Consider the following 12901-nt stretch of genomic DNA (forward strand, 5'->3'; position numbering starts at 1 on the left):
AATTATGATGATACATCTGAGTGATGGGTAAGAGGGAGGGAAGAAACTTCATTTCTCCCTACATATCACACTAACACCTACTACTTGAAAAATAATTGTCTTTTAGTCTCTACTTATATTTGTACATATGTATATATGTCTGTACATATATACTATATATAAATATGCATATATGTACATAAGTACATATATATCTACAAAATGTGTATATACATGCACACATGAAATGACTTGAGAGCTTCTCATCCTAAAGAATATGAGTCAGTCAACTAGAATTTTTTTTTTTTTTTTTTTTTTTTTTTTTGCTGAGGGCATTGGAGTTCAGTGACTTGCCCAGGGTCATATATCTGGAAAGCATTAAGTGTCTGAGACCAGATTTGAACTTAGGTCATTTTGACTTCAGGGCTGCCCCTCAACTTGCAGTTTTTAAGCTCTTACAAGGCATTGTGTTAAATACTAATGATATAAAAAAGCAAGAATATTATCCTTACTTTTAAAGATTTCACATAAAAAAGATTACATGTAAATAAATAGGTATATATATATATATATATATATATATATATATATATATATAAAATACGTACAGAGTAGAAAGGCAACTTCAAAGGAAAGGGCTCCAGCAGTTGTCGGTGGGGAAAGGAATTAAGAAATGGCTTAGAGAAAACAAGATTTGAGTTGAGTTTTGAAGGAAGCCAAGGATTCTAAGAAGCAGCAAAGGAGAGGGAGAGCATTTCAGACATGGACAATCTGTACAAAAAGCTTGGAGATTTAGATATAAGAAGTTGTAGTAGGCCTCTGTGACTGGATAGTAGAGTTCATAGAAGGAAATGATATGCAAGAAAAGGTAAGAGGAAGGGACTAGTTTGTGAAGAGCTTGACATGCCACATAAAGGATATTATATTTGATTCTGGATGCAATAAGGAGAGTCACTGTCTGCATGGTGAGCCCTTTCCCCCCTCTCTTTGGTCAATTATTAATGAGCCTTAAAGATATATTCTATCTGTCTTGGGGTAGAAGCTCTTTTTCTCTCTTTTTTGGTCTTGCCACTTGAGTCTTGGAACAATAAACTGCCTGGTGGTTGATAGAATCCTATTGGAATGTAAGGGACAAAGAAGCACATGTCATTCCATCTATGAACATCCTTTCCAGTTGAAAAGGACTTTGTTGGATTAAAAAAAGGAGCATTTTCAATGAATCTAAATGTCTCTTTTTGAAGAGGTTCAAAGTCATGAATATTCTCTAGCAAACCATAGAGTCATTTATGTGGTATGTTTGTATATGCGTTTTCTTCTTAAGGACATGTAAGTGTGTACATGTGCATTCGCTAAAGCTAACCAAAAACCGCTAATTAGAAATTTCAGTACGAAAGCTTTGAGGTCTTGAGATCTTAATTACAAGTGAAATGCAACTTTATATACTTCTCAGTGATGGGAATAACTAGAAAAAAAGAATAATTCTTGAGACATTGGTGCCTGAATTCAGAACTATTAGTGCTGAGGAGACCTCCAAAGGATCTGTTTTAAAGGGAAAAGGTTTGTTAGTTTCATTAGTAGTTAGGAAGGGTACTTTATACAGACCTAAAATCCCTGAAATGGGGATGATAGTCTCAGGTTCTGGTTCTGGCTCCATGAGCTATGTGGACTTGTCTTCCAAGGCAATCCAGTGCTACTGACAGGGGAGTTCTGGGCTGTTGGGTGACGTGGTTCATATTCCTGGTCCACTCATTGTCTAGAGCTTATTTCTAAGTGCTTGATTTCCCCCAGCGATGTTTCTTAAGATCAGAAGTCCAGACAGGGAGATTGAGAAGTGTTTTTCATGGTTAACTGACAAAACACATTTGCCATTCAACAGTAAGTTTTCCTTCTTGGAAATTAATCACTGCTCACTGGAGCCAACACAGCAAATGCCTTTCCTTCTTCTCACCCCACCCCCACCCCATCTGTTCGCTCCACCATGGTCCGCCCTATCCCCAACCACTGAAATTGGTTTCCGAGCGTCATTTGGCAAAGACTTTGAGCTTCCTGAGACTAACGCCTCTTCTTCTCCCTGTTCTCTCCTTTGTCCCTACAGTGCTATGGCTACCTATTCTGCTACATGTGCCAACACTAGCCCTGCACAGGGCATGAACATGGCCAACAGCATTGCCAACCTGAGACTGAAGGCAAAGGAATATAGTTTACAGAGGAACCAGGTGCCAACAGTCAACTGAGAAAAACAAACAAAAACACTCAAAAACAAACCTAAGAAGAAACCAGAAACAAAGTCAAACAGAAAGCCACCATAAGATACCTATCTTGCTCTGTCCATTGCTTCGTCTGCTGGGGAAAACAAGCAAACACAGACAGACAAAGAATGCAGAACTAAATATTGGGACCATAACAGAGAAAAGCAGGAGAGGAGCAAACTGAAAAAAAAAATTAGTTAACAAATGTTTCCCCTCCCATTGGGATATCACTACCATTTGTTCCTGTGTTTGATTATTTTTGTTTCCATTCACCTATGCTTTGCTCAGTATAATGCAAGCTTCTTCAGCTATGTCCACCCCATCCCTCATTATCCTAAGTTGGTTTTTTTTAATTCATAACAGCAGAACTATATAGACATGCAGAAAAAGTTCCTACCCTTGACCCGTCTTGAGCCGTAGTGCCTTCCCTGTCCTTCTGCCCAACTCAGTGTTTAAAAAGCTCAGAGGGTTCTCAAGATTGCCAAAGTCTTTCTAAAGTGCCTGTGTTCTTCCCTAGAAACCCGATTTAGTCCCTGATTCTCTCTTTGCTATGCATGAGCAGGTTTTGTGGGATAGCTTCTGGAAAACAGCAGCAATGTCCAGAGTGGGGCATTAGCCTGTCCTGATCTCTTCCTGGCTGATTCAGAGCATTAAGCCTTATTTAAAAAACAACAAGAACAATAACATAAGACACAGCCCATCCACTCCCCAAAGTATCAGCCATTCTGATTTTAAAATGATCCATAACTTTGCCATTAGCCTTTTTTGAAAGGGGATGGGGAGAAGTCTCTCCATTCAAAAGAAATGAAAAACTAGCCCTATGCAGAATCAAAACCCCGAGATCTCTAACTGGTGTTGCCTACTGCTTCCTTGGTGCCACGGGTAAAAGGAGAGTCAGATGCACATTTATATATATATACTGTATATATTTATATATATTATATATACATATATAATATTCTTACAAGCTCGGTTTTGTGGTTTCTCAAACATAATGCAACGAAGATGAAAACATCAGGATTGCCAGTGGGGCTACCACCACTTTGTGTATCTCTGATGAAGGGAAAGTTATCAATCATTAATCTCCTGGGTTATTTTCTTTGCTGATACATAATTGCAGGTAAGACCATATAGGGCAACTCTTTCAAAATAGATTTCATTGATGTAGTGTAACTTTAAAGGAATCACAGTTTGACTGAGGGTATGGGAATAATGTCCTTTTATGAGGGAGTTGATTTCATATGGGATGAAGAGAAGGCTTGCTCTACACTGGGAATTATTTTAAAGAGAGGAAGAAAAGCCATTTCCATCATGTCTTTTCTTCAACCAACAATAATTTGAAAAACTTTTTGAAAGTCAGTCTCTTAAAAACATTAGAATAAATCCCCATTTTAAAAAGGCTTCTTCTTTTAAAAAGTGATTTTGAATCAGTAGTACTTACAATTAGGAGCACAAATACTTTTTATGATTTTGTGAATTGATGTTGATTTTCCCAGTTGTGCTTTAATCTCATCAGGAAACCTCAACCGAGTTCTATCACCATTCTGTGCCTTAGTTTATTTTTTGCAAAATGGGTTTCATAATACTAACCTACCTCACAGGGGTATTGTGAGGTTCTAATCCTTTGTTCAAATCATTCCTTCAATTTGTAGCACCTTGGAGGAAAGATGGTATCCTTATTTTCTAGCAGGGAAGCTGCCTTGCTATGAACAATTGTAATTATGTATTGGAAAATGGGGAGACTGATATAAACGTACAGATTTCTCAACCGTCCCATCTTTGGGCCAAAAGGATAATCCACATTGACTACATGAGAATCAACACGAGCACATGCCTTCTTTTGGACAACCCTGTTTTTCATTCATACTTCTCCTGAGCATTATAAAATGCTCCTCTAGCATTATAAATTGCAAATCTTTAAAACACTTGAGGTTGATCTGCAGAATCCCAGGCCGAGGGCCAAGGTGGTGAAGACCATGAAGAGGATGCAACATTTTGAACCCATGCAGATCGGTCATGTCCTTCACATACCAGATTGAGTTTGTCATGACAACATTTCATTCCTTTACATGGACTGCCATCCAGCCAAATATGTATTCCTTCATGCTGTCACTAAATCTCTGTTGTGATTCTGTGTGTATTCTGGTGGATAAAAAGGAGGTTCACATTGCATCATCTTGTTTACAACTGAGTACTTTCCCTCCTATCCCAACCCACTTAAGAGAATTCTCACTGGACCCCTGAACAATGCTGGAGGATGTCAACCGTAAGAATCTCCATACTCATTTCCTAATTGGTTCTTTAGCAGATTTTGTACTTGTAGCTCCTGAAAAGACACCAAGGTCATGATTTGTCTTTTGTAAAGAGTGTATATGATCTTGGACATTTTGAAACCTCCAGGGAGGATGGATGACTAAAAGTATAACAGGGAAGGTGCTGGAAACACCATTATTTCTAAAGAGGTGTTTAGGTTTCTGAAGTAGAAAGAGAGGAAAGGATCATTCCAAAATGAGATTTTTTTTTCTTAAAACAGCTTGATTTCCCTTGACAATCAAGAACTAGAGAGTCCTGAACATATAATCTGAGTGCTGGTTGGATAAATCTTAAAACTGGGTCTACAACTCCTAGACACCTCAAAATGCCACCAATGCCAATCAACCAAGAGGATTTTTCCTGCTGGAGAGACCAAAGCATTGGCATCCATTTTCTTTACAATTCACCAAGAATTATAACACAGTACAAACACTATGGTCTTGTGCATTTATTTTCTTTTACTTTTTAAATGCAAGTATTATATGGAATTTATAGGAGTAGACCTCTGGCTCCTGGGTCAGGTGCCAAGTGGGAACTTGGGCACTATGAAGCTTGAGGCGTCTCCCTGTTTCTCACTTTTACCATACCCAAATAATGATAATAATATATATAGACTATCTATCTGCCAGCCTCACCCCTCCACATAAAAAGATGCTGGTCCATAGAAGATTTAATAGGTGAAATGAAACCAGGAGAGGTGATGAAATGAAAAGGGAACAACACTGAGGGGTAGAAAGACCTCATAAGAAATGTATTATGTAAATTATATCTTGCTTTATGTTGTAAAATATACAGTGTTTGCGCTAGAATAGAAATGATTCCTTTTCAATAAAAAGAAAGAACACTCACATCTCTTGTTTTATGCTCTTGTGTCTCTTGCCTCTTTTATGTCTGGATGCCCTGTTCTACAAAGTCTGAGATGAAGATTAGGGAAATGAGCTGAAGATAAGAAGGAGCAGCGGATAAGAGAATTGCAGATATATGCATTAGGATCTAGCACCTGGAAAGCCCTTCTGAGCCCATTCTCATTTTACAGACCAAGAAAAAGAAATTTCCAATGGTTACTTGTCCAAGATCACACAGGTAGTAGATGTCAGAGGCAGGGTTTGAATGCAGTTTCTCTGATTGTTGAGAGCACCTAGGTAGTGCAGTGAATAGAGCACTGGCCTTGGAACTAGGATGACTCATTTTTCTGAATTCAAATCCAGCTTCAGATACTTATTAACCATATGAACTTGGATAAATCACTTAACCCTGTTTACCTCAGTTTCTTCATCTGTAAAATGAGCTAAAGAAGGAAATAATAAACCGCTACTCTATCTATACCAAGAAAACTCAAAATTGCATTGCCAAGAGTCAGATACAACTGAATTAAATACCTCTGACTCTGGAACCAAGGCTTTTCCCACTGAACTAGTATCAACTAGGACCTCAAAGAATTACTGATTTTCCTGAGCAGTATGGGGAAAGAGTAGAAATACTACTTCTTAGAGGAATAAGGAATCATGAAAGGAAACTATTCTGTTTTCTTTATTGATCCCACCATCGTCACCAACATCTCACTATACTAAATGGCATATGGCAAAACAGAACCTAGCCTTCTGCCGAAATTTTTAGTTTACCTAACTCTGTTTTGATTTTCCTTAAAAAAATAAGTTTGATTATAAAGAGAAATAATGGAGAAAGCACTCCTTTAGAAATTACATGTTGAATACCTATTATGCATTATATTCATGATGCTGTGGGAATCACAATGATGATCAAGTAGCCTCGACTCCTTAGAACTTCTGCTAATCTTCAGTGTTGAATAACTTCAATGTCATTCCTCCATTACTAAACCCTGGCTTGCTGAATATAAATGGAGAAAGTCACAGTCCCTTGCCAATTCCATCTACTTTAAATTGATGATGTATATGTATGTGTGTAAGCACACAACACACACACACACACACACAAACACACACACGCATACACATACACACCACAGAGCTGGATGGGTTGCTCAGTTATCCTTCCATTCCACTTTTATGAACTTCTCCTCTGATGCTACCTTCACACAGGCCCCCATCACCTCATGCTTGGATTATTTTAATAGCCTTTGATTGGCTCCAATCATTTCATTTTATTTTCCACTCAGCTATAAAACTGATCTTCCTAAAGTACAGGTCTAATCATGTCATTTCCTATCCAATAAAATCCAGTTGCTACCCATGCCCTTCAGGTTCAAATATAAATTCCTCTATTTATATTCAAAGACCATACTCATTTCTATCTTTCCAATCTTCTTATACTTTACTCCCCTCCATGTACTCTCAGATCCAATGATTCTGACCTCCTTGCTGTTCTTTACACAAGATATTCCATCTTCAGACTCCAGAAATTTTACTGGCTGTCCCCCACACCTGAACCATATTCTGTCTTTATCCTTCCCTCCTAGCTTCTCCAAGTCTCAGCTAAAATTTCATCATGTTCAAGAAGCCTTTTCTAATTCTTTTGAATGCTCATCCCTTCCTTCTATCGATTGTCCTCAATTTATTCTCTTCATATCTTGTTTATGCATATCTGTTTGCATGTTGTCTTTCCCATTAGACAGAGAGCTCGTTAAGGATAAGTACTATCTTTTGCTTTTTTTGTATTCTTGGTACTTAGCAAAGTGTCTGAAATGTAGTAAGCATTTAATAGATGCTTGTTAATGTACTTGCATCTCATTTCCCAACTGACTTTTCCAAACCATTTCCTTTTCCCTCAAACCCTTTACTACCCCTGGGCTTTCTACACAAGAGGAGATGGTTTAGCACATTTTTTCAGTGAGGAGTTTGGAATCATCAGATCAACATACCCATTACTCCTTGTCTTCATTTGTAAAATCTCATCACTATCACTTACTCTTTCTTCCCTTCTCTTTCAGAAGAAGAGATATATCTACTCTTCATAAAGATATGTTCTTCTGTCTTTAATTTCACCTTCTATTTCCTTTTATTATTATTGGGGCAGCAGTATTACCTCTCTCATGCATCTTTAATGTCGTCTTCCAGTTTACTGACAAACTTGCTCAGGTTTCCATAATCCTAAAAAAGACAACAATAACAACAACAAAAAAACTAAAATCCTTAATCTGCTATCCTTTTCAGCCATTGTTCCATCCCTCTTTCTCCTAATCTTCATTGCCAAAATTCTTGAAAACTTAATATCTACATTAGATATTTCCACTTTATCAATATCCATTATCTTCTCAATGCCTTGAAATATGGTTTCTGCTGCCAACATGTATCTGCAAATACTTTCTCTAGGGTTGCCAATAACTTCTTAATTATCAAAACCAATGGGCTTTTCCCCAGTATTTACTTTTTTTTTTTTTAACACTGACCACTCTTTTCTTTTTACATACTTGTCCCTACAAATATTATTACCAAGTGGTAAGCAGGTAGTAGTCAAAAGTCATCATGCAAGTGCCAGTTCCCAAAATATGTCGTTGATAAATGTATGTCAAAATACAAAGACCAAAGTGGATACGGTCTGGTTAGCAAAGTAGGAGCATTGGAATCCAAAGACCAAAAAACCAGATATTATCTAAGGTTAGGGAAAAATTCAAAGATATGCTATATGAATTCCATGGAAGTTACCAAGAGCAGAGATAAGATGGGGAATACTCCAGGGGAACGACAATATGACCAAAATTTGATCCCTATGTTCCATGATGGTTAAAAAGTACAGAGATATGCAACAAGGAATTATCTGGTTCATGATGGGTTTAGCAAGTTTAGAAGACAAGATCAGATGATATACAACTGAGCTTCAAACCTATGCATATATATTTGAAGACCATTTCTGTCTGTTCTCCCCCTGATGTTTGCACTCTATCTTCCAGTTCAGTAATGAAATGAGGTTGAGGGAGATAGAAAAGTGTTGGTTATCCAAGATGGAATATAGCACCATGGTGATGAGATCTGAAGTGATCAATTTATCCTAGGAGGGTCATCTTCCATAGAATTGAAACAAACACAGCTGTGGATGGAAAATAGAAACACAACCCAACTGTCCTCCCAGAATTTGTGAATTTCAGCTTTTGTTCTGTTATATATATATATATATATTATATTATTATATATTATATATATATATTATATTATTATATTATATATATATTATATATATATATATATATAATATTAATCTGTTCTGTACTGAACACCATTTTATACTTCTGGCCCTTTCCAGATTATTCAGTTCCATTTGAACAAATTCCATATCTCCAGAAATTCCAAGCAACCAATCAGAAATCAACAAGCATTTTTAAATGCCTACTATATAGCAGATATGATGCTAGACCCTGGAATACAAATACAAGGAATGGAACAATCCCTGCTCACAAAAAGCTAACATTATAAAGGGGAATACAACAAACATACACATGCACACATAGAATAAATATAAAGAAAATCATTAAAATTACATATAATATGTAAATATTATATGTAATGATATCAAATATTATAAAAAACAGAAACATAAATACAAAATATTTCAATACAAAGTATTTTGGAAGGGAAGATAGTGGTATTTGGGGGATCAAGAAAGACCTGATCCAAAAGATGTTTGAGTTGCATTTTGGGGGAAGATAGAAATTCTGATTCAGAGCTGAGGAGGGAGTGCATTTCAGGTATAGGACATGGCCACTATAATAGCATGAAGACAGGAAGTACAATGTTGAATACGAGAAAATGATAGGGCCACTATGATTGGGTCACAAAAGAAGAACAATACCTAGTGAGTTTGGAAAGATTGGTTAGGGTCTTGTGGGGAAGGGCTTTAAGAACTAAACAGAAGAATTCCTGTTGTATCCCAGAAACAATAAAAGGGCACTGGAGTTGTTTGATTAGGTGGACAACATTGCAAAGAATGATACAAAATTCAACTAATGCCTGTAGACAGTATACATTTATTGCCAAATTCATTAAATGGGGAAATTTTACATTTCTGTAGACAGCTCCTATTTAACATTATTCAATTGACTTAAACAAGTATTCTTTGAACATCTCTATGGGAACTACTATGTTAGGTATTGTGAAGGGTATGGAGATGGATAGAATGCCATTTCTACCTTCAAGAATGGTACAATTTAATTAACAGAGGAAATAAGGAAAGCAATTATAAAAAGAACTAAAACACAAGGTAGAATTTATAAGTCATGCAGAACAAGTTCAAGAAAAGAATTATGGGTGTATAGAAGAGGGATAGATCATGTTTAACCTAAGTTAATATAGAAAATGCCACAGGAGCTAGACCTTGAAGAGTAACATGGGGTGTCCCAAATGTGTTAATGCAACTTAGGTTTCAATAGGCAGTTAAAATGCAAGGCTTTTGGATTACCCTTTTTTCAACAGGTTAAGATGAGAGAGAGGATGGAGGTAGAGGGGAAAATATTACAGGTGGGAAGAAACAATACACAAAAATCTATAGGTAAGAGACTTTTGAAATGAATTGAGTTTAGCTTAGTCTAGAGCATGATGTACATGAAAAAAAAAATAACAAGGTGATAAGGTTGGAAAACTAATAGGGGTCAGATTGTGGCAAGCCGTACACATCATGTAGAGAAGTTTGGACTTTATTTTGAAGACCAAGGAGTCAACAAAAGTTGTGCCATGATTAGGGTGGCATATTAGGAAAATGACTACCTCAGCATTGTTTAAGATGCTCAATAAATGTTTATTGGATGGAACTGATTTTTGGTTTCTATATTGATGATAGGATTTAGAGAAAATGAATTGATGAAATGATTCATACTGAAGTATTGAAGCCAAATAGCTATTTCACAAGCTTGTGACAGGACAGCTTTAACCTTAAAGAGACATCAAATTGTGAGTTGTAACCATTCAAAACATATGTAATCTTCAAATATTGGAAATCCAAGAGGTCATCTAGATAGAATTACTATCTCTTACAAATTTAATACCATTCTCATTTTATGTGAGGCAATGTTGTGCATTGGACAGAAACTAGCTTAAAAATCAAAAAGAGATAGGTTTGAGTCTAGCCTCTAATACATATTGGCTGTTATCTTGAGCAAATTTGTAAAGCAACCAATTCCCTAAGACTATATGTTGCCAAGAAGTTAGCAACCTGTAGACATAGACGTTTCTTTAACTGAGAGTTCCCTATATCAGGGCTTCTTACACTTTTCTCACTCATGACCCCTTTTTAAACAATAAATTTTTATGTGATCCCAGTTACAAATCAATATTTTCTGATAATAAATCGTAATTTTGCAGCACCCATATCGTGAACCACAATTTAAGAAGCTGGTCCCTCTACCAATAAAATCACAAGTCTTTTCCCATCTCTTTTAAATGTAAAGCCACAGCTTTATATTTAGTTTAGGGAATCTACTAAGAACTAGGGAATTTAATTTCTATATTTCATCAGCCTTTTCTTTCTAGTTATATTAAAACAATGACTGTATTTTAAGTAAACCTTGAATCAAACTCATGCTAATTGCTTTGGGTATGATTAACTTTTAAGTGTTGCCTATAATGTCTTTATCTCATTCTAAAAACTTTGATTTAGTACATGCTTTGATGATGGGAATTGTCAGTTTTGATTTGGCTGCAAAGGCATCATTCCTTTTAAAATACGTTTGAATGGGATGGCTCTTGGGCTTCATTTTGTATTTTTCTAAATCCAACTTAGTGAAGCCAAAGACCCAAACTAAAGGTTCACATTTCACTCAGCTTGGCTCAAAGGCATCTGAATTTCTATTCCAGAAATGCAAAAATGTGTCTTTCAATGTTTGTGGTTCTGTTAATGTTCAAAGTTCTGAAGAATCTAACATTCAATTTGAAGATCATTAATGAATTTTTCTGCTCAACTTAAGCTCCAAATCTGTGCAATGACTAGATGGAATATCTCCTATTCGGGCAAGGGAATATCATATAATTTCCATTTCAACATTTATTGGTCTTTTCTTTAGAGAATTAGTAGAATTCCTTTACAAGACCACTAATTCTTGAGAAGAAAGTAAAAGACTTTTGCCAGGACAACTTTTCTTCCCGGTCATTTAGTGCAGTAGGAAATTTGTGAATGCTTTCATAAGAACAATTGATTTGGTGAAGAAACTGGCTTAACAAACAGGAAGAGGGAACTGTCTGCTGAAGTAGAATAGGAATTTATTTCTAAACCACATTATTTGAGGAGTGCTGGTAAGCTCTAGATATAGCTTGATCTTCCATGGTGCTTATCTAAATAAAGGCAAACTTTGCAAGATTCACACATTACTTCCTTTTCCAGGAATAAAACTGTACTAACACCAAATGGACTTTCCTTCAAGTTTTGTTTCTTTTCAAGTGAAAGGAAACCAAGCTAGGAAGACCAATTCAACACTTTTAAGAAATCTCTTGTACAAAGACATATTTCATCCATTAGGATAATGTTTTCCTCAGGCTTGTCCAGGAATAAATCCCAACCTTCTCCCCTTAAGATCCCAAAGATGCAACTGATTTGTTTTCAGTTGGGGCAATGAAATGTTTAAATGGGAAACACATGTCTGTATGGTCCAGAGAGGACACATTAGGAGGCTTCTTGTTTATGAGGCCCCCACTCAGCAATAATCTGACAGCCGTGGAAAGACTAAACAAGAAGCTGACAATTAACTCCTAAATAATAGAGTTCTTTCTGGGGAGCTGGGGTTTTCGTTACAAGTGAAACACCACCTAAATACTGTTTAAAGGTCCTCTTCCCTCAAAAGAGAGGAAATGCTGGTAAAGAACTTTAACTGAAACTCTCTTCCCTCCTTCAGAACACCCATCCCTCTATTTAAGACTTCTCATCTATCTACCCTTGATGTGCTGTCTGTCTAGAGTAAGGTTAGATGTATCTATTTTAGGATGCAGTATAAACTGCTTAAGTTCTTTGACAGATGACCAAATTCCCCCAATTAAGCACAGGATCTTATATCTAAAAATATAAGTAGTTGTCATAATAACAACCACCTGGGGAGAAATGATAGCTTTCAAAGCTTGCAGGCACAGCATCCCCTCATTGGCTAGTAAAGGGGAACAGCAGAGGAGCGCTATTTCTGCCAGAGAAGATAAGGATTCTCTTAAAGCAGAGATTCTTAAATTTTTGGTTGCAAGACTACTTTATAATTTTAAAAATCAAGGATTTTTAGTTAAGTATCCCCCAAAGAGCTTTTGCTTATCTAAGTTTTATGTATCAGTATGTACTAAATTAGAAATTAAAGCATCCTAGTTGTTATTGAGCTGTGCATGACTCTCTATGAACTCACTTATGAAAGCATTCACTATGGGTCTCCTTGGCAAAGATATTGGAGTGGTTTGTAGTTTCCTCTCTATCTCATTTTACAG

General features: G+C 36.4%; 1 protein-coding gene across 2 annotated transcripts in view; it reads left to right on the top strand.

Moving 5' to 3' along the window:
- PRRX1 (paired related homeobox 1) overlaps positions 1 to 2461 on the top strand; it is an 86346-nt gene extending 83885 nt beyond the window's left edge. Inside the window, exon 5 of one of the 2 annotated variants that reach the window (XM_003767413.2) lies at positions 2075 to 2162. Coding sequence is in view for 1 of the 2 variants with exons in the window: in XM_003767412.3 (XP_003767460.1) it covers positions 2075 to 2213 (139 nt within the window). In the remaining variant the exon portion in view is untranslated. Of the gene's footprint in view, positions 1 to 2074 lie in introns of both variants that reach the window. The other variant, XM_003767412.3, reaches the window with a different exon arrangement.
- The last annotated feature ends 10440 nt before the right edge of the window (positions 2462 to 12901 follow it).

The sequence above is a fragment of the Sarcophilus harrisii genome, chromosome 4 (genome assembly GCF_902635505.1).
Source record: "Sarcophilus harrisii chromosome 4, mSarHar1.11, whole genome shotgun sequence".
Taxonomy (NCBI): Eukaryota; Metazoa; Chordata; class Mammalia; order Dasyuromorphia; family Dasyuridae; genus Sarcophilus; species Sarcophilus harrisii.